The 20,481-nt window shown below is 47.4% G+C and overlaps 1 protein-coding gene across 2 annotated transcripts in view; it reads right to left on the minus strand.

The window, feature by feature from the left end:
* Nucleotides 1-20,481, minus strand: part of LOC119965619 (zinc finger CW-type PWWP domain protein 2-like) — a 205,696-nt gene that overhangs the window by 31,587 nt on the left and 153,628 nt on the right. For both annotated transcript variants that reach the window (XM_038796405.1, XM_038796404.1), the window contains exon 8: nucleotides 6,702-6,835. In XM_038796405.1, the coding sequence (XP_038652333.1) occupies nucleotides 6,702-6,835 (134 nt within the window). The remainder of the gene's footprint in view (nucleotides 1-6,701; nucleotides 6,836-20,481) is intronic.

Raw genomic sequence — 20,481 nt, forward strand, 5'->3', positions numbered from 1 at the left:
ATGAGGTGTCCAGATAATGGTAAAAAGAAACCGATGGAGTGTACGGTGTCCTTTCTGATGGAACCTGCACAATTTCTGTTATGTTTTGTGTGTTACATTAAATGTTTGTTATTGTGAATGTTAAATGTTGTTTGTGCCCTTAAAGTTTTTTTCACAGCCCCACGCCACCACTCTTTTAACGCCCACTGGCAGTTAATGGAACAAGTTTGTCCGCAGACAACCGATCATAGCTACTCTCCTGATTTGAAGGTAGCCACAAAAGGCAACCCCCATGGTGATCACAAATTCTTACCGTTCTTGCCTGGTCACTCAGGCAGTGGAGTAATGGCACTAATCCCCACCCTGCCTGAGGACATCCATCTAGTCAGCTACGCTCGGGTAGAACACATCCGGCACTGGTCATCATCCTACCCAGGGATTCCACCCATTCTTACCCGCCGCGGCCCATACGCACCCCATTCAGAACTTCTGGTTCAAAACTCTTTTGTTTGTTTTACGGCGCCCCTTAGGTTGCTCTCCATATGCTATTTACATCCTCGAACACTGGGATGGTACACTCACCTCATCGATCACACAGGCTGCGAGACTGCTTGCGCTGTGACAGTATTTCCCTCTCGGATGTCATGTCCCAAAATATTTGGTTTAAAAAAAAATGAGGGAGTCACAGATGGTGACCAATTATAATGGGTAATTGATAATAAAAGGACAGACAGACAGACATATGAGATCTTAAGCAAGATAATAAGATATTATGCTTGTGCCCACAGAAATCCAGAACCACAGAAAGACCACGGAAGAAAGAAGAGAACATGAAGACAACCATCATGGTCTACATTTGGATCTTCGCCGGATCCCTACAGTTGCGCGTGGACGCGACCCCCCTGACCTCTACCCCACAGGCTGTGAATGTTTCCCATCCCTGCCACACACTGTACCCAGAGACAGCAACTGATACACCAACCTGGTGTGACAAGTTCATCACCTGGTATCCCCTGTCCTACGTTGCAGAAGCACTACTAGTTATTGCGATACTCTGCAGAGTCATTCAGACACTGAGACTTAGGAAATGGCAGAGGAAAGCCACCCGCACCCTGGTATATACCTTCAGACCCCTATTTTCGGACTTCAGTAAACTCCCCACTCTCTTTAAGTGAATTAAAGTACATCGACTTTTTGTTTGTTCTAATTTTAAAAAGATGTAAAACTCTGTGCTCGACTGCCGAGCCAGAGACCTGTATTGCTGCTATTGTATAGTTTTATACTGTTGTTAATACTTTCGATTGATTTAGGATAGTCTAGATAAGAATAGTTAGAGGTTCCCGTGTTTTTATTTTGTAATGCATGCCTGAATGTCATAGCACTCCGTAGAGTTTTATAATAATGTGTGTATATAAAACAATTTGGGTTAAGTTCCCATCCATAGGAGAGTAGAGTAGAGCCTGTCCTTGATTGCGGGTGCTCGACTTAGGAGGAGAACAAAGAAGATGCAGTAATATGATCCTTAATGCTTCGCGTTGAGGATCACAAGGAGGGAGTGCAGCCACCTGGGATGGACACTTCCAGAACACAAAATGGACGCTCACAAAGAATGCAGGGAAATGTGGACAATGCTAGAAAACAAGCAGGCACAGAAGCCTGAAAGTATATTTGGGAAACAGCTCCCAGACAGAATTGAAACTATAGGTCGATTAGCATATTGATGGCCCATCTCTGGGAACAATGGAATGACACTCAAGTAACCGATACTTTTGCAGACATCCCGGCACCAGAAAGACACAAAGAAAGCCAGGCTAATGGCCACCTACGACACGCCCAGCCATTAGGGCACCCACCCCTTTATTGGTCAAGATCGATAACAGTGATCAAGAAACGGCCCAATTAATTGGGGCCACGTTTATGGCCCGCCTAAAAGCATGCGAAGCCCCTCCAAGTATAAGAAGGAACCCCCCACAAGACATTCGCTCTCTTGGACTTGGTTCTCAATGCGGAGAGACCCGTCCACCAGCATCACCAGAAGCAAGTAAGTTCAAGGTCAACGCTCGCTACCAGACGGACAACCTTAGCTGTTCTCCTGTACCTCTTCGAACCCAACAACCTCAAATCCGAACAATGGCCATTGTTCCTCTGACTGAGTGGGCACCCGAAGTTAAGTATAGGCGTTAGGGTTAGAGATAGTTTAGTTTGTAGTACTTTGTGCATGTGTAGACCCTACTGTGTGTAAATAAATAGAATTGACTTTGAACTAACTAACTGGTGTATTGGCTCTTTGATCAGTATTCAGGTTTGAACCTTGTGGCAGTATCGAGAGAAAGTAAACATAATTAGGATCAAGGAAGGAGACCATATTGACTGCTATAATTATAGCAAGTAAACAGAGCAACATATTCAGGGGCTATTAAATTTTGCTCCCCAAATTTATTGAAAAGAATAATTATTCCAGTGAAAGAAAATCCATTAATCATGACTCTGTTTTATGACTTTTAGCCAGTTTCTTACCCATGCTGTCAAATTCCCCTTTATATGTCTCAACTATAGCGACAAATCTCCTATGTGGTACCTTTTCAGACGACTTTTGAAAATACATATACACACCACTGAAGTTTCTTTATCACTGAAGTCCGTTAGTTCATCAAGTAACTTGACTGAGTTGATTAGATATGAATTGGGTTTAAAAAAATAATACTTGCTGAATCAATCGTGCCTTCCTAAGTGCGTATACATTTTTTTACAGCATTTATTTGTACCTCCAAGAGCTTGTCCAGGACTTTGCCTGACTTGTCTAATTCACTCATTTATACATTTTTATACTAACGAACAGAGGGATTGCACATTTCCAGGCCTCTGGCAATCTGCTACCACACTTATTGAAAACCAAGGAAAAATATACAATTAGTATTTGTACTATTCCTTCACCTTCCAAAAAGTTTCCCTTTCTATCACTAATATACAATAAATGTACTAATTTTTTTGTCTGTTCACATTGTTTTGATTGTCCGTTGCATTGATTTGGTGGGCAGAGCCTGGGGCACATAAAGGCACATGGGACATGCAGAGGTTTGGAGCATGTGAAGCATATACAGCTGCCAGAGTAGAGGAACTTGGTGAAGTGAAAAACAGTGGAAGCACAACACAATGCTAAAGGAATTAGGGAGGTGAAGGTGGCATGGGAAGAAGGGGAATGCCTTGCAGCAGGGTGGCATTGGAGGGGGGAATGCCTTGGAGTGGGGGAACTGCATGGGAGGTGAAAACACCATGGGTTAAAGGATGATGTTTTTGGGGGGAAGAAGCATGGGTTGGGGATTCAGCATAGAAGGTGGCAGCGTGTGAAAGACGGCATGAGGGAAGTGGGATGAATGAATGGGAGGTTTGGAATGGATAGGATTGTATGAGAAGGATAGAATGGAAGTTGGGTTGGCATAGGAAGAAGGAGTGGGATGTGAGATGGGGATATGAGAGATGAATTAAAAGGAATGGGTATTATATGACAGCTGACATGGGAACAATGGACTGACATGAGATGGGAATGGCATTTGAGAGTGGCATGGAAAGGATGGCATGGGGAGGATGGAATGGCACAAGGGGATTGCATGAGAGGGTTAGCTGAGATGATGGGCAACAATTTTTGTTTTTTCTTCTAAATGTTGGACCAGGCTAGAAAAGTGGTGTGCAGCACTGCAGTTCCGGGGTAATACCAAGTGACAGTGCCAGGGGGCAGTATTATGGATTTGTATTTTGTTAATATATTTATGTATCGCCACACTATTTATCAATCTTACAGAACTTGAGACTGAGCTTCTTTGGTGAAGTCAAGCATAGCTTTATTTATGCCAGTTTCAAAGTCTATTGATCAAGTCAAATTTTATATGAATACAGAATCCAAAAAGTTGTTTGTCCAACACAAATACAGATAGTTGAGTTGAATTCAAGATACAATTCAGCACGGGGTAATTTCTTCAGATCAAAATGCACAATACAAAAATGAAACGAAAGTTAATAGCTGTTGGCAAAGCAAAGTAGAAATAGTTTTCAAAGGTTAGGTTAAAGATGAATTCAGAGAGAGAGAGAGAGAGAGAGAGAGAAATGAGAGCTGATTTTAGAGAGAGCATAAAAGGTTCTCTCTCAGTCTCATAAGGAAATCATAATCTTTTTTAGGTTCTGTCCCCTTTCTAACTGTGATTGGGTTTAAATAATTATAGTTCATCTAATTGACCAAAATGTCTGCCTATCAAGTTTTAAGAGATAATATGGCATGGGAAACCTTCTCTATGTTTTTATAATATGGTGTGATCGGAACCACCTGTTTCCCACCATATTCTCCAGAACTGGGATGTTTGTCCAGTAATGATAATATTGAGTCTATTCTGCAATGTTGTGGATAGTCAGTTTGAATACTGACTTCCTTTTCAGATCTTTTCCCATGCTCTCGGCATTTTCTGCTGTTATGGCTAATATATGATTTTTAATAGTATAATGTCACTAAATCATTTCTTCCCTTAAACCTTTATTACCTATAAAAAAGTAGGTTTCTATCACAGTGTCAGGAGCAGTTCCAAGGGGCAGTGCTAGGAAGGTGCACCAGAGCACTGCCCAGCCATGTCCTTCTTCCTCCTGGCGATGTACTTACCTGTGCACCCCTGGCATGGTGTCTTCATTTGGTTCACATTGCGACACACCTGTTGTATATCTCATTGACATGATGGGCAAGGGGGTAAATCCCAATGTGGGGGGATGATACAGTGGTGAAACTCATTAATGCAATGTATTTAAATGAGGTTCCCGACTTTCCTGGGTTGGAATATCATTACATCAATGCTGGGGCACAGAGACGATCGCACCGTGAGATCGGGCCAGCAAGAACCTCGCTTTTGGACTTTGACTGAATTTTGCACCCATGTCGCCATTTGCGCCCATGTCAAACATGAGTGCAAAATCTTGGTTGATGGAACTGGATAATACTAGTGTATTACTAATACTAATTTGACTGCAAATGTTTTGCTGGTCTCTGCTCATCACCCTTATTTTTAAGCAGCTTAGTGTGAACATGTTCTGAAACCTCCCTGTGATCACAACAACTGATTGACACGAAAATGAATATTGTTTTAGAAAAGTGAATGCACATTACCATTAATAAATAAGTATTCAACAAAAGATGCAGGCAGTGCTGCACTATTTTATAGTTTCATATGGCTTATACCCATTACTCAACCTTATCTGTTAACAACTCCAGCTTCATGTTTGAAATTAATTGGGATGCTTAGACAATGTAAAGGATTTTAATGCTGGGCTATGAAATATGTTTTCATGTCTTGGCACCCAATGGTAGCATCAAACACTCTTTACCTTCTCAAGGACAATTAGGAATGGACAACAAATATTGGCCTAGCGAACGACTCTCACATCACATGAATGAATATTTAAAAAGTACAATCATGTATCAAGTACATTTTCTGTCCTTTCTATACAACAATGGGGAAGAGTTCTTAATTATTTCAGCACAAATCACGGACAGGTTTTAAAAATATTTTTCCTTCTTATTTTGATAAAATAACAAACAAGGAATCATCCTACATACTTCTGCCTTAGAGAAAACATCAAAATGGTAATTTTCCATTGTTGTGTCCCATTCAAAGGGAAGATATTTAAGGGTAACTCTGTGCATAATTTTTGAACATAAATTAGCCAAATAAATTGTGCCAATTACTTTCTTTGTTTTCCTTATGTCCTCTTCAGTAGTTATGGATGTCCACCAGGAACTGATCTCAGGCTTTTTAATTAATTTAACAAGTTGAGAAAACAAACGTGCATCCCATAATGTGGACTAGATTTTAACCTAGATCTCAGAAGTGAAGAAAAGGCAATTTGTTATTCCACTGTGTCATCCATTTCCCCTTCTGTTCAGGGCTCTGCAGTTCTCACTTATCCTTTTATGCTTAACTGAGGATACATGACATCATTGAAGATGCCAGAGCAAGAAAGGTTTGTCTTTGTGGCTTTGAGTGCATTGTTCCAAATTTGAAGTGAAATTGTTACAATTTTATAAATGGAATAATATGTCTGTCTTCTTGATCAAAGGAATAGGATCATAGAATCCCTACAGTGCAGACGGAGGCCATTCAGCCCATCGGGTTTGCACCCACCTTCTGAAAGAGCACTGTACCGAGTAACCCCACCTAACCTTTTGGACACTAAGGAGCAATTTAGCATGGCCAATGTACCTAACCTGAACATCTTTGGACTGTGGGAGGAAACTGGAGCACCCGGAGCGAAACCACTCAGGCACAGGAAGAATGTTCAAACTCCAAAGAGACAGTCATCCAAGGTTGAAATTGAATCTGGGTCCATGGCACTGTGAGGCAGCAGTGCTAACCACTGCGCCACCATGCTGCCCCTTCTTTAATGCAAGGACTACATTAAATGGTAATAATATACTTCTACATATACTGCCTTGAGAGTTGGCAAAAGGTTGGTTAACTAAAGGACTCATTTTGAATCTCATTCTTAAATTTAGCAATTTATAACTGATATTCCTGAGCAGCAGGAATTAGTCAACCAGATGTTCAAATGTCCGAGGCAATTTCTTAGTATTTTTAACATCAGAACTTCTGCCTCGTGCACAACGTGCAACATACCTCTCATCTTCAAAGATCCATAGACTAAAAGATTTGAGCCTTGATGGTGTTAAATGTCACCGATGAACATACCTTGTTTTCATGACCTTGGTATTTGCTGCTTTCTTGATTTTCCATCATGAATGAATTAGTACATTTGTCAGATTCTTTAATTTGCTTCAGCATGTCTTCTAAATCCTGCATTAAGTCTTCTGCCTGTAAAACATCTGTTAAAATACATCTTCCTTCAATCCAGTTACTGTATTGCACTTCTTTGCTTATTATGTTCAAAATACATTGTTTAGAATTTTTGAATCAAATATTTTTTGCATGGGCTTACAGAGATGATGCAAGAACTGACAGCATAATGTAAATACTTAACAAATTAAGTACGTTACAGGGCAGCACGGTGGCCTAGTGGTTAGCACAACCGCCTCACGGCGCTGAGGTCCCAGGTTCGATCCCGGCTCTGGGTCACTGTCCGTGTGGAGTTTGCACATTCTCCCCGTGTCTGCGTGGGTTTCGCCCCCACAACCCAAAAATGTGCAGAGTAGGTGGATTGGCCACGCTAAAATTGCCCCTTAATTGGAAAAAATAATTGGCTAATCTAAATTTATAAAAAAAAATAAAAAATTAAGTACGTTACATTTTAAAACTTGACATTAAACCTGTCTGTACAATTGACTTTATCTGAAATTAGTACAAATGTTCCAGGCTTATCCCCTCAACACCTTGACCAGAGAACAGAAACATTTGTACTCGCAGACATAGACTAGGTTGACAAATGGGACTTCCAACAGTTGCAGTTAATGAACCACGTGTAGAAAGCTCCTTGCTCAGCTTGGACATAACCCTGGGAACTCACCGATGCGGGCACCGGAAATTGTGTGTATCATAAGCCCTTAAATCACTTGAGGCAACGTCTTAAGGAATGTGGCCACTTAAAGATAAGTGGCTGTAAATCAGAACAAACACTGTTTTGGCTTTTTAAAAGTCTCCAAATAGTTTCTGTGTATTCTCAATCTTGTTTAAAGACCAAATTGCAGCAAAGGAAGAACTGACAGAAACCAAGAGAAGGCAAGATAAATGTAAGAATTAGCATCTGTGGCTGAATGGCCAGACTATACAGCACCCAAGGTGGATTAGATACAATAACTTGCAATTGGTTAAGGACTGCCTGGACCTAAAAATGGCTAACTTGTACTTTGCTGTTAGTCTGTGTCAAATTATCTTGTTAATTTTAATGCTGACAACTGATTCTCTGACACTGCAACTGAGGAAGTGCTCCTCCTAGTGTTGCAGAACAAATTAACATCACTATAAACATAACACTGAGGAAATGAAGCTGGATAAGCTGACTATGGAGTGGCCTGTCTTGGACAATATGCTGAAGCACAAAGTACGTTTAATGTACATAGAATCACAACAACACGACAGACAGTATTTTGTAATATGTGTGTGTCTTTGAACGACCATTATAACATTCATTCCTTTCAATCATTGTAGTCCCATGAGTCCTACCCTATTACTAACACCAGAGACTGAGAATAAAACATTATTATAGAGTATCCTTTTTTATTTCCTTCACCAATGTTCTCAAGAACTAGAAAGTCAGATGCATGGCAGAAAATGCAGTTAATGATGTTGAGAAGTTAGACTTAGGCAATTCATGAACATGAAGGTGAGGAGGACCAAGTGCTGAAAAGCAAAGGAGCGATAATAACCTGTTGGCTGAATTACTTCATGGTTGCCATTGCGGACCCCTTTTCTGGAAATGTATCAATGTGGTAACAGTGTAAAGCAATGTTTTGCTGCTTTTACTATTCAATAGAAAAGAAAACTGAAGTGCCAGGGTGATTGATCTTCCAATTATCATGCATGTGTAAGCAGCACGTTGGCTGATACTGATCCCTATGTTAATCTGGAAAGTGACAGAATCAGAGAAAAACTGAAAGAGGAGATGATGTTGACTTTGGTCGTAACTGACCAAACACTTTCATAGTTAGATTAAAATATCCTTACAATAGATGGCACAGGTCTGCGCTGGATCTGCGCTCACCTGGAATGGACAGAACCATTTCCCTTTGATCTTTGCCAAGTAAGTGTACCAGAGGATGGTGGCACATTGGAGGGTGTGCACAATCCAGCTTTGGTGCATGATGATTAACCTGGCATGGCTTCTTTCATTTTTGTACGTATCACAAAAAAGAGCCCAACTGAAAAAACGCAACTAACTTGGTGTAAATTTCATTTAGGCATCCTGTGAACATGCTATTCAAAAATAAGTATTTTCTCTTTACCACTTTAACCATGATATACTTCAAAACAAACCCTCATTCATTTTAAGTTAAATTGCTGAACATCACAGGATTCTGTAGCATGCTTTACTGCATTGTGAGAGCCTTTTACCTAAATCAAAACTCAAAATAGTTTTTAAAAGAAGAAAAAAAACAGAAAATGCTGGAAATACTCAACAGAAATGCAGCATCTGTTGAGAGGGTAACATAGTCAATGGGCTGAATTTTGCTGGCCTTATTAGGATGGTCCCTGATATTGTCCCACCTGCAGACATGTACTGAAAATGACCTGCCACAGGAATTGGAAGCCCACTTCAAGAAGGCAGGAAGGCGATGGAGCAGATTAAGGCTCCAAAACAGATGCTGCAACTTTCCAGGTAATATGAAATCTCTTGCTGTATCAGGAGCAATGCTGTGGAAGAGTCACTTGCTTGGAAGTCATCGTGTTATTCACACATGGGTAACACAGACTGCAACTGGATGCAGTTGTACTTGAAAGTAGACTCCAAACTGTGATGTTAGTCCAATATGCTTTATTGAATTTCTTAAGCAGTGCACACAGTTCGCTGTGGGTTTGACACTACTAATCTAAGCATGCTTACTATAACTAACTAGACCAGACTAGCTCTGAGCCACGTGTAGAAGGTGCTAACTGATATATACACCCTGACTGTCACTATAGTTGTCACCAGTGGAAAGAGTCAGAGTGCTGATGCCTCGTGTGTTTTCCAGTGGGAGACCACCCTCTAGTGTTCTGTCTGGTGATTGGATGTGTTCTATCCGGTGTGTTGATTGGCTGTGCTCGGTGTCTGTCACTGCCTGTCTGTATCTCTTATGTGCATGAGTGCATATCATGACATCCACCCTTTTTTTTTAAAATGTTGGTTGCTTGGGGCATATGCGACTGTATTTACATGTATGTCTATTTACATTAAATGGCGAGTGGGTGAATATATACATAAGAGGTGTCTAGCATGCAGGTGCAGAACAAAATTTACAAGATAAATGTCTAAAAGTCCAATCTTTGGGGCTTGCGTCGGATCCTTGCCGACCGCCTGACAGGTGGAGGTGGGGACGCGACGGCGCCTTGACAGGCGGGATTGCTGCCAGATTGGTGGCCTCATGGTGCGAGGTGTCCAGAGGAGGCATAACAAATCTGGAAAAGTAAGATCTGGTGGTGGGCAGGCAACTTTGCGCAGTGCCTACAACCAATCTGGGTGCAGCCTGTCAAACAACAAGAGCTGGAGCTGACCAGCCTTCATCAGGCAGCTTGATCCGAACAGCATCTTCCGGAGATAGCACTGGCAAATCGGTAGCATGAGCATCGTACATCAGCTTTTGCAGGTTCCTGAGTTGCTGCACCTTTTGCAGCACTGGGACGTGATCCTGGTCAGGTAAGTGTATGGCTGGAACAGTCATCCGCAGGTCTCTATTGGCCTCATGAGGAGTTGAGCTGGAGACATACCAGTGGACAGAGGGGTTGCCCTGTACGCCAACTGCGCAAGATTGAAGTCAGAAGCAGAGTCCGCAGCCTTGCAAAGCAGTTGCTTCACTATATGGACCTTTTCTCAACCTTCCCGTCGGACTGCGGTTAGTGTGGGCTTGAGGTAATGTGGTTGAATTGGTACGACTTGGCAAAATTGGACCACTCTTGGCTGTGGAAGCATGGATCATGTCACTCATGACAGTGAGTGGAATACCATGCCTGGCAAATGTTTCCTTGCAGGCCTTGATGACTGTCCTGGATGTAGGTCTGACAGCTTTACAACTTCTGAGTAATTTGAGAAATAATCTATGATGAGCACATAGTCACGCCCATTGGCGTGAAAAAGGTTGATTCCACCATGGACCACGGAGAGGTCATGATCTCGTGTTGCTGGAGTGTTTCTTTTGTTTCAGCAGGCTGGAAACGCTGGCAGGTCGCACAATTGAGGACCATGTTGGATATGTCCTGGCTGATTCCAGGCCAACAGACAGCCTGCCGGGCCCTGCGCCGACACTTTTCGACATCTAGGTGTCCCTCGTGGATTTATTTGAGCATTAAGCTCTGCAGACTGTGAGGAATAACGATCTAGCTTGAGGAGGATCCCCTCGACGACTGTCAGATCGTCCTTCACATTAAAGAACTGAGGGCATTGCCCTTTTTGTTATATAAACAATTTTATTGAGGTAGTTTTTGGCTTTGTAAACAGTTACAGACATCAACAGAAAGAAAGCAAAAAAGGCAAAAATGTGCAAACATCCACGTACATTCTTCAATCGTAACATACTGCACAAGCCCGCTCCTCTCCCACCAGTACTACCCGCCATTTTATCCCTCTTACTCTACTCTACCCCCCCCCCCGCTGACGCTCACTCTCCCGCAAAGAAGTCAATAAATGGTTGCCACCGCCGGGCGAACCCCTGTACAGATCCCCTCAAGGCGAACTTAATTTTTTCCATACCCAGGAAACTCGACATGTCCGCAAGCCACAACTCTGTCTTCGGGGGCTTTGAGTCCCTCCACGCCAATAGTATTCGTCGCCGGGCTATCGGGGAAGCAAAGGCCAAAACATTGGCCTCTTTCTCCCCATGGACTCCCGGGTCTTCCAAAACCCCAAAAATTGCCACCCCTGGACCCATCGCCACCCTTGTTTTTAGCACCCGGGACATGACGCCCGGAAATCCCTCCCAGTACCCCCTAAGCTTAGGGCATGCCCAAAACATGTGAACGTGGTTCGCTGGTCCTCCCGCGCACCTAGCGCATTTGTCCTCTATCCCAAAGAATTTGCTCATCCGAGGCACCGTCATGTGGTCGAATTTACCTACTCAGGGCCTCTGCCCACAGCCCGTCCTCCATTTCCCCGCCTAGCTCCTCCTCCCATTTAAGTTTCAGTTCCTCGGTCTGGGACCCTTCCTCCCTCATGAGCACCTTATAAATATCGGAGACTCTACCCTCCCCTTCTTCCCCCCTAGAGACTATTCTGTCTTGGATCCCCATTGGCGGGAGGCGTGGGAAAGATGGGACCTATCTACGAACAAAGTCCCGCAACTATAGGTACCTAAAATCATTTCCCCTTACCAGCCCAAATTTCTCCTCCAAGCTCCTCAAACTCGCAAAGCTCCCTTCCAGGAACATATCGCCCACCCTTCCCACCCCCGCCCGCCGCCATGCTTGAAACCCCCCATCCATGCTCCCGGGGGCAAACCGATGGTTGTCGCAGATTGGCGCCCAAACCGACGCCCCCGTCTCCCCTACATGCCTCATCCACTGGCCCCATATCCGCAGGGTCGCCACCTCTACCGGGCTGGTGGAGTACCTGGCCAGCGGCAGCGGTAGAGGAGCTGTGACCAGGGCTGCCAAGCTGGAGCCCCTACACGAAGCTGCCTCCACCCGCTCCCAGATAGACCCCGTACCCTCCATCCACTTCCTTATCATAGCGATGTTGGCCGCTCAGTAATAATTAATCAGACTCGGCAAAGCCAGCCCTCCCTCGCTGCGGTTCCTCTCCAGCATCGCCTTCTTCACCCGCAGGAATTTTCCCGCACAGACAAAGCTCATGATCATCCTGTTAACTCTTTTGAAGAAGGACGGTGGGACAAAGATCGGGAGGCACTGAAAAACAAACAGAAATCTAGGGAGGATTGTCATCTTTACAGTCTGCACCCTCCCTGCCAGCGACAGCGGGAGTGCATCCCATCTCCGAAACTCTCCCTTCATTTGCTCCACCACCCTGGCCAAATTTAACTTGTGCAGCCTGCCCCAGTCTCGTGCCACCTGGATTCCCAAATACCGGAAATTTTCCTCAACCAGCCTAAACGGTAGCCCTCTCAATCTGTGCTCCTGGCCCTTGCCTGTACCACAAACATTTCACTCTTGGCCGTATTTAATTTGTATCCTGAAAACTGGCCGAACTTGCTCAACATTCCCAGTATACTTCCCATCCCGGCCACTGGGTCCGACACGTACAGGAGCAGGTCGTCTGCGTAAAGAGAGACCCTATGTTCTACCCCGCCCCTCACCATCCCCTTCCATCCCTCTGCGGCTCTGAGCGTAATCGCCAGCGGCTCTATGGCCAGTGCAAACAGCAGCGGGGAGAGCGGGCAGCCCTGTCTGTTCCTTCGGTACAGCCTAAAGTACTCCGACACTTCTCTGTTTGTCCTGACGCTGGCCCTCGGGGCCTGATATAATAATTTGATCCAATCCACCAGTCCCTCCCCGAACCCAAACCATCCGAGCACCTCCCATAGATAGTCCCACTCCACCCGGTCAGAGGCCTTCTCGGCGTCCATCGCCATCACTACATCCACCTCCCTGCCCGCCGGGGGCATTATTATCACATTAAGTAATCTTCTCAGGTTGGTTGCATGCTGCCTACCTTTCACAAACCCAGTTTGGTCCTCCTCAATCACCTCCGGTACGCAGTCCTCCATTCTAACCGCCAGTACCTTTGCCAGGAGCTTGGCGTCAACATTAATCAGGGAGATTGGCCTGTAGGACCCGCACGCCTCCGGGTCTTTACCCCGCTTCAATATCAGTGATATAATGGCTTGCGACATTGTCGACGACAGGGTCCCTCTGTCCCTTGTCTCATTGAAAACCCTCGCCAAGACCAGGCCCACCAGCTCAGAAAACTTCCTATAGAACTCTACTGGGTATCCATCCGGCCCCAGGGCTTTCCCCGACTGCATGGCCTTTAGGCCCCCCAATACCTCCTCCACTCTAATCGGGGCCCCCAGCTCATCCACGCCCCCCACCTACTGTTGGGAATGTTAACCCGTCCAGAAACCTTTTCATCTCCTCCGGTTCTTCCGGCGGCTCCGAAGTATACCGCATGCGATAGAAGTCCCGGAATACCTTATTCAATCCTGCCGGGTCCTCCACTTTGCGCCCCTCCCCATCCATCACTCTACCTATTTCCCTGGCCGCCTCCCTCCTCCTGAGTTGCTGCGTTAATAGTCTGCTAGCCTTTTCCCCATGCTCGTACACCACGCCACTCGCCTTCCTAAGCTGTTCCACAGCCCTACTCTTGGATAGTGCCCCCAGTTCCGCCTGTAGTCTCTGCCTCTCCCTGAGTAAAACCTCCCCCGGGAACTCCACGTGCTCTTCATCTATCCGACCCATTTCCCTGACCAATCTATCCATCTCTGCCCTGTCTGCCTTGGCTCTGTGGGCCCCAATTGAAATCAGCTCCCGGGTATTGCCCTTTTTGCCAGCCATTTGCGAGGTGGTACATTACATGCTGCAGAAGAGGGTCTTTGGCATCTCTTCGGGTCAATAAACGCTATTACCGGAGCAGTGGTGAGCTTTTCTTTGAGCTCGTGCCTCTCTGCTTGATGTGTGGGTAGCCACTGGAATGCAGTGGACTTCTTCACCAGATGCCTGGAAGCCGTGGTGTGTGAGGGCATGTTGGGAATGAATTTTCCCAAGAAGTTCACCATTTCGAGGAAGCGTAGTATCACCTTTTTGCCTTACGGGGTCTTCATGGCGTTAATGGCCCTGACCTTGTCCGAATCTGGTCGCCCAAGAACTTGATGGATGACATGCCAAAGGAGCATTTGGCCTTGTTCAGCTTGAGGCCGTTTGCATGGACACGTCGAAAGACTTGTTTGAGACGAGTTATGTGTTCCTCGGGGGTCGTGGACCATATGATTACATCATCTACGTAGACACGCACATCCTCAATCCCCCCCCCATCATCTGCTCCATGATCCTCTGGAAGATGGTTAGGTGGATTGGCCATGCTAAATTGCCCGTAGTGTAAGGTTAATGGGGGGATTGTTGGGTTACGGGTATACGGGTTACGTGGGTTTAAAGTAGGGTGATCATTGTTCGGCACAACATTGAGGGCCGAAGGGCCTGTTCTGTGCTGTACTGTTCTATGTTCTATGTTCTATTTCAGAGGCTGAGTCAATGCCGAACGGCATACGGTTATAACAGTACCTGCCAAATGGTGTGTTGAACGTGCAGAGCTTCCTGCTGGACTCGCCCAGCTGTATCTGCCAGAAAGCATGCGATGCATCTAGCTTCGTGAAGAATTTGGCGTGTGCCATCTCACTGGTCAGTTCCTCCCGCTTCAGGATTGGGTAGTGTTCCCGCATTATGTTCTGGTTAAGATCTTTGGGATCTATGCATATCCGCAACTCTCCTGAGGGCTTCTTCACACAGACCATTGAGCTGACCCAGTCAGTCGGTTCCGTCACTTTGGAGATGATGCCCTGGTCTTGGAGCTCCTGTAGCTGTGCCTTTAAACGTTCCTTCAGAGGAGCTGGCACCCGGCGTTGTGCATGGATTACCGGTGTGGCAACAGGCCTGAGTAGGATCTTGTAGCAGTATGGCAGAGTACCCATTCCATCAAACACATCCGGGTATTGAGCAAAGATGCCATCAATGTCAGCCTGAAGATCCACATTAGAAGAAGACATGGCATGGACTCGCTGTACGAGGTTGAGTAGCTTGCATGCATGGGCATCAAGCAGGGATGCCTTATCAGGCTTGACAATTTTGAATCGCAGTGTGGCAGTGATAATCTTGTTGGAGATGAATAGATGACAAGATCCTAGTGCAGTTATGGCATTGCCATTATAATTGAGGAGCTGGCAGGCTGGCGGAAAAATTTTGGGTTGCTTTTTAATGCAAGCAAAATCAGCTTAAGAGATGAGATTGGCAGAAGCACCAGTGTCCAGCTTGAACTGTATGCTGCATTGATTTACGTGTATTCGTCCGTGGAATCCACATTGAGGATAGATAGGCATCTTGCGGAATTTGAGGAGGCATACATGTAGTGATGATGACCACACGATAGGGGGACTTCAGGCAGTCGTCCTCTGGATCCGTAGTGCTACCAGGATCAGAATCCAGTAAACCTTCCTGTACACATCGAACGCGCTTGCGTTGGAATTGGAATCGCTGGCCCTTGACTGGTGGTGCAGACCTGCACAAGACTGCATAATGTCCAGGCTTCCCACAATTTAAGCATCGCCTGCCTTTTGCAGGGCATTGCATCTAAGTTGGCGGTGCTGCAGTTCGGGCTCGTCATGACGCTGACGTCGTTACCCTCTGTGCGTCGTCGCACATGCGCAGTACGGTCAGCCGACGTTCCCACCTGCGCAATTTGTTTTTTGGCCGCTTCGTTCTCCCGTTTGTGTTGCGCATGCGTGGGGCCCCGGGAAAAGCATGCAAAATGGCCGCTTTCATCAATACTGAGGCGCTGCATCCAGGTGATGGCCTGTACACTGTGCCTCGTGGTTGGCAAGTTTTCGTATTCTGCCGATTTGAGACAGGTGTACTGATTTATTGCATGCTCATGCACTTTACACGTCTCGATTGCGACTGGCAGGGTCATGTGCTTAATTCTGAGGAGTTGCTCCCGCAAGGAATCGGAGTGCACCCCAAACATGATCTGATCCCTGATGATGGAATCAGCGGTGTCACCATAATTGCAGGACTGCGCTAATATATGGAGATGAGTTCGAAAGGATTGGAAAAGACCATCCTTACCCTGAAGGCGTTGGTGGAAGATATAGCGCTCCATGCCCTCGTTTGTTTCAACTTCACAGTGACTGTCAAACTTCTCTAAAATGGTCTTGAATTTGGTCTTGTCCTGGCCATTGGTAAAATTAAGCGCGTTGAAAATCTGGATGGCTTGGTCCCCCGCAGTTGATAGGAGCAGCGCGATTTTTATGGCATCGGACGCATCCTCGAGGCCTGAGGCCTCAAGGTAGAGAAGAAACCTTTGCTTCAAGACCCACCAGTTGGCGCCGAGATTGCCGGAGATCCGTAGCTGTGGAGGGGCCTGAATCTTCTCCATGCTGCTGGAAGGCACATGCTGGTCGTCACGGAATCACTCGAGATAAACCACTTAGAGAAAGTAGACTACTTGTACCATGTCGTGTTATTCACCTTGGGGTAACACGGACTGCAACTGGATGCAGTTGTACTTGAAAGTAGACTCCAAACTGTGATGTTAGTTCAATACGCTTTATTGAACTTGTTAAGCAGTGCACACATTTCGCTGTTGGTTTGACACTCTACTAATCTAAGCATGCTCACTATAACTAACTAGACCAGACTAGCTCTGAGCCACGTGCAGAAGGTGCTAACTGATATATACACCCTGACTGTCACTACAGTTGTCACCAGTGGAAAGAGGCAGAGTGCTGATGCCTCGTGTGTTTTATAGTGGGAGACCACCCTCTAGTGTTCTGCCTGGTGATTAGTTGTGTTCTGTCCTGTGTGTTGATTGGCTGTACTGGGTGTCTGTCACTGTCTGTCTGTATCTCATTATGTGTATGAGTGCATATCATGACAGAAGTTAGACAGCCATGGGTAACTGAATTAATTGGCAGCATTAGGTGGCTGCAAGGCTCACATCGATAAGCAGGCGCTTTCTCTTCTCTTTATGTCTTGGTATTAAAACTGCCATCTTATTTTCAATAAGTTCTGATCTGGATCCCTGATTCCATGGCAACTAGGTCACATGGGAAAACATTGATGTCACATGCCGCTCTCCATTATTCTCATTTACCTTGAATTAAGGGAATCAATTTAAAACACAACCATCTTATAGAGTCCAACGGTCATCACAATGATTCAATCATTTATGTAATTAACTGTAAAATTTTTATTAAAAGTGAAAAATGCCGTACATTTTACAATCTGGGTTGTTTCTTATTTTATATTTTTTCATGGGATGTGGGTGTTATTGGCAAGACCACCAATGATTGCCAATCTCTAACTGCCCTTAAGAAGATGGTGAATAGCCACCTTCCTGAACTGCTGCAACCACAGTTCAGTTTGGGAGGGAGGTCTAAATGCTTGACCAAGCCAGATAATGCAGGGGCAGCCAGGGCTGGTAGAGCCAGATAACGCAGGGGCTGCGGGGGCTGGCAGAGCCAGATATCGCAGGGGTTGCGGGGGCTGGCAGAGCCAGATAACCCAGGGGCAGCCAGGGCTGGCAGAGCCAGATAACGCAGGGGCAGCCAGGGCTGGCAGAGCCAGATAACGCAGGGTCAGCCAGGGCTGGCAGTGCCAGATAACGCAGGGGCAGCCAGGGCTGGCAGAGCCAGATAACGCAGGGGCTGCGGGGGCTGGCAGAGCCAGATATCGCAGGGGTTGCGGGGGCTGGCAGAGCCAGATAACGTAGGGGCTGCGGGGGCTGGCAGAGCCAGATAACGTAGGGGCTGCGGGGGCTGGCAGAGCCAGATAACCCAGGGGCAGCCAGGGCTGGCAGAGCCAGATAACGCAGGGGCAGCCAGGGCTGGCAGAGCCAGATAACGCAGGGGCTGCGGGGGCTGGCAGAGCCAGATATCGCAGGGGTTGCGGGGGCTGGCAGAGCCAGATAACCCAGGGGCAGCGGGGGATGGCAGAGCCAGATAACGCAGGGGCAGCGGGGGCTGGCAGAGCCAGATAACGCAGGGGCAGCGGGGGCTGGCAGAGCCAGATAACGCAGGGGCAGCGAGGGCTGGCAGAGCCAGATGACACAGGGGCAGCAGGGGCTGGCAGAGCCAGATAATGCAGGGGCAGCGGGGGCTGGCAGAGCCAGATAACGCAGGGGCAGCCAGGGCTGGCAGAGCCAGATAACGCAGGGGCTACGAAGGTTGGCAGGGCCAGATAATGCAGGGGCAGCGGGGGCTGGCAGAGCCAGATAACGCAGGGGCAGCGGGGGCTGGCAGAGCCAGATGACGCAGGGGCAGCAGGGGCTGGCAGAGCCGGATAATGCAGGGGCTGCGAAGGCTGGCAGAGCCAGATAACACAGGGGCAGCCAGAGCCAGATAATGCAGGGGCAGCGGGGGCTGGCAGAGCCAGATAAAGCAGGGGCAGCCAGGGCTGACAGAGCCAGATAACACAGGGGCAGCCAGGGCTGGCAGAGCCAGATAACGTAGGGGCAGCGGGGGCTGGCAGAGCCCGATAATGCAGGGGCAGCGGGGGCTGGCAGAGCCAGATAATGCAGGGGCTACGAAGTCTGGCAGGGCCATATAACGCAGGGGCAGCGGGGGCTGGCAGAGTCAGATAACGCAGGGGCTGCGAAGGCTGGCAGAGCCAGATAATGCAGGGGCAGCCAGGGCTGGCAGAGCCAGATAGTGCAGGGGCAGCCAGAGCCAGATAACGCAGGGGCAGCCAGGGCTGGCAGAGCCAGATAACGCAGGGGCTACAAAGGCTGGCAGGGCCAGATACGCAGTGGCAGCGGGGGCTGGGAGAGCCAGATAACGCAGGAGCTGCAAAGGCTGGCAGAGCCAGATAACGCAGGGGCAGCCAGGGCTGGCAGAGCCAGATGACGCAGGGGCTGTGGGGGCTGGCAGAGCCAGATAACACAGGGGCAGCCAGGGCTGGCAGAGCCAGATAACCCAGGGGCAGCGGGGCTGGCAGAGCCAGATAACGCAGGGGCAGCGGGGCTGGCAGAGCCAGATAACGCAGGGGCTGTGGGGGCTGGCACAGCCAGATAATGCAGGGGCAGCGGGGGCTGGCACAGCCAGATAACGCAGGGGCTACGAAGTCTGGCAGGGCCATATAACGCAGGGGCAGCGGGGGTTGGCAGAGCCAGATAACGCAGAGGCAGCGGGGGCTGGCAGAGCCAGATAACGCAGGGGCAGCAGGGGCTGGCAGAGCCAGATAACGCAGCGGCAGCTGGCAGAGCCAGATAACGCAGAGGCAGTGGGGGCTGGCAAAGCGAGATAACTCGAACCAGCTGCACCTCCATCCTGAGGTGAACCCCAAGGCCCTATGCACACTGAGTGGGAGAAGGGGGCATTGGATGCCAATCCGGATGTCCCATGGAGTGGTGGTGGCCACCAGCTTTCCTGAGTTCTACCCCTCTGATGAGGCCTCATCTCAAGGTCAGCAGACGGGACAGGGCGGCATGGCTGTGCATAGAACATAGAACGATACAGCGCAGTACAGGCCCTTCGGCCCTCGATGTTGCACCGACATGGAAAAAAAACTAAAGGCCATCTAACCTACACTATGCCCTTATCATCCATATGCTTATCCAATAAACTTTTAAATGCCCTCAATGTTGGCGAGTTCACTACTGTTGCAGGTAGGGCATTCCACAGCCTCACCACTCTTTGCGTAAAAAACCCACCTCTGACCTCTGTCCTATATCTATTACCCCTCAATTTAAGGCTATGTCCCCTCGTGCTAGCCACCCCCATCCGCGGGAGAAGGCTCTCGCTGTCCACCCTATCTAACCCTCTGATCATTTTGTATGCCTCTATTAAGTCACCTCTTAACCTTCTTCTCTCTAACGAAAACAACCTCAAGTCCATCAGCCTTTCCTCATAAGATTTTCCCTCCATACCAGGCAACATCCTGGTAAATCTCCTCTGCACCCGTTCCAAAGCTTCCACGTCCTTCCTATAATGAGGCGACCAGAACTGTACGCAATACTCCAAATGCGGCCGTACTAGAGTTTTGTACAACTGCAACATGACCTCATGGCTCCGGAACTCAATCCCTCTACCAATAAAGGCCAACACACCATAGGCCTTCTTCACAACCCTATCAACCTGGGTGGCAACTTTCAGGGATCTATGTACATGGACACCGAGATCCCTCTGCTCATCCACACTACCAAGAATTTTACCATTAGCCAAAT

This window comes from Scyliorhinus canicula, chromosome 5 (genome assembly GCF_902713615.1).
Source record: "Scyliorhinus canicula chromosome 5, sScyCan1.1, whole genome shotgun sequence".
NCBI lineage: Eukaryota > Metazoa > Chordata > Chondrichthyes > Carcharhiniformes > Scyliorhinidae > Scyliorhinus > Scyliorhinus canicula.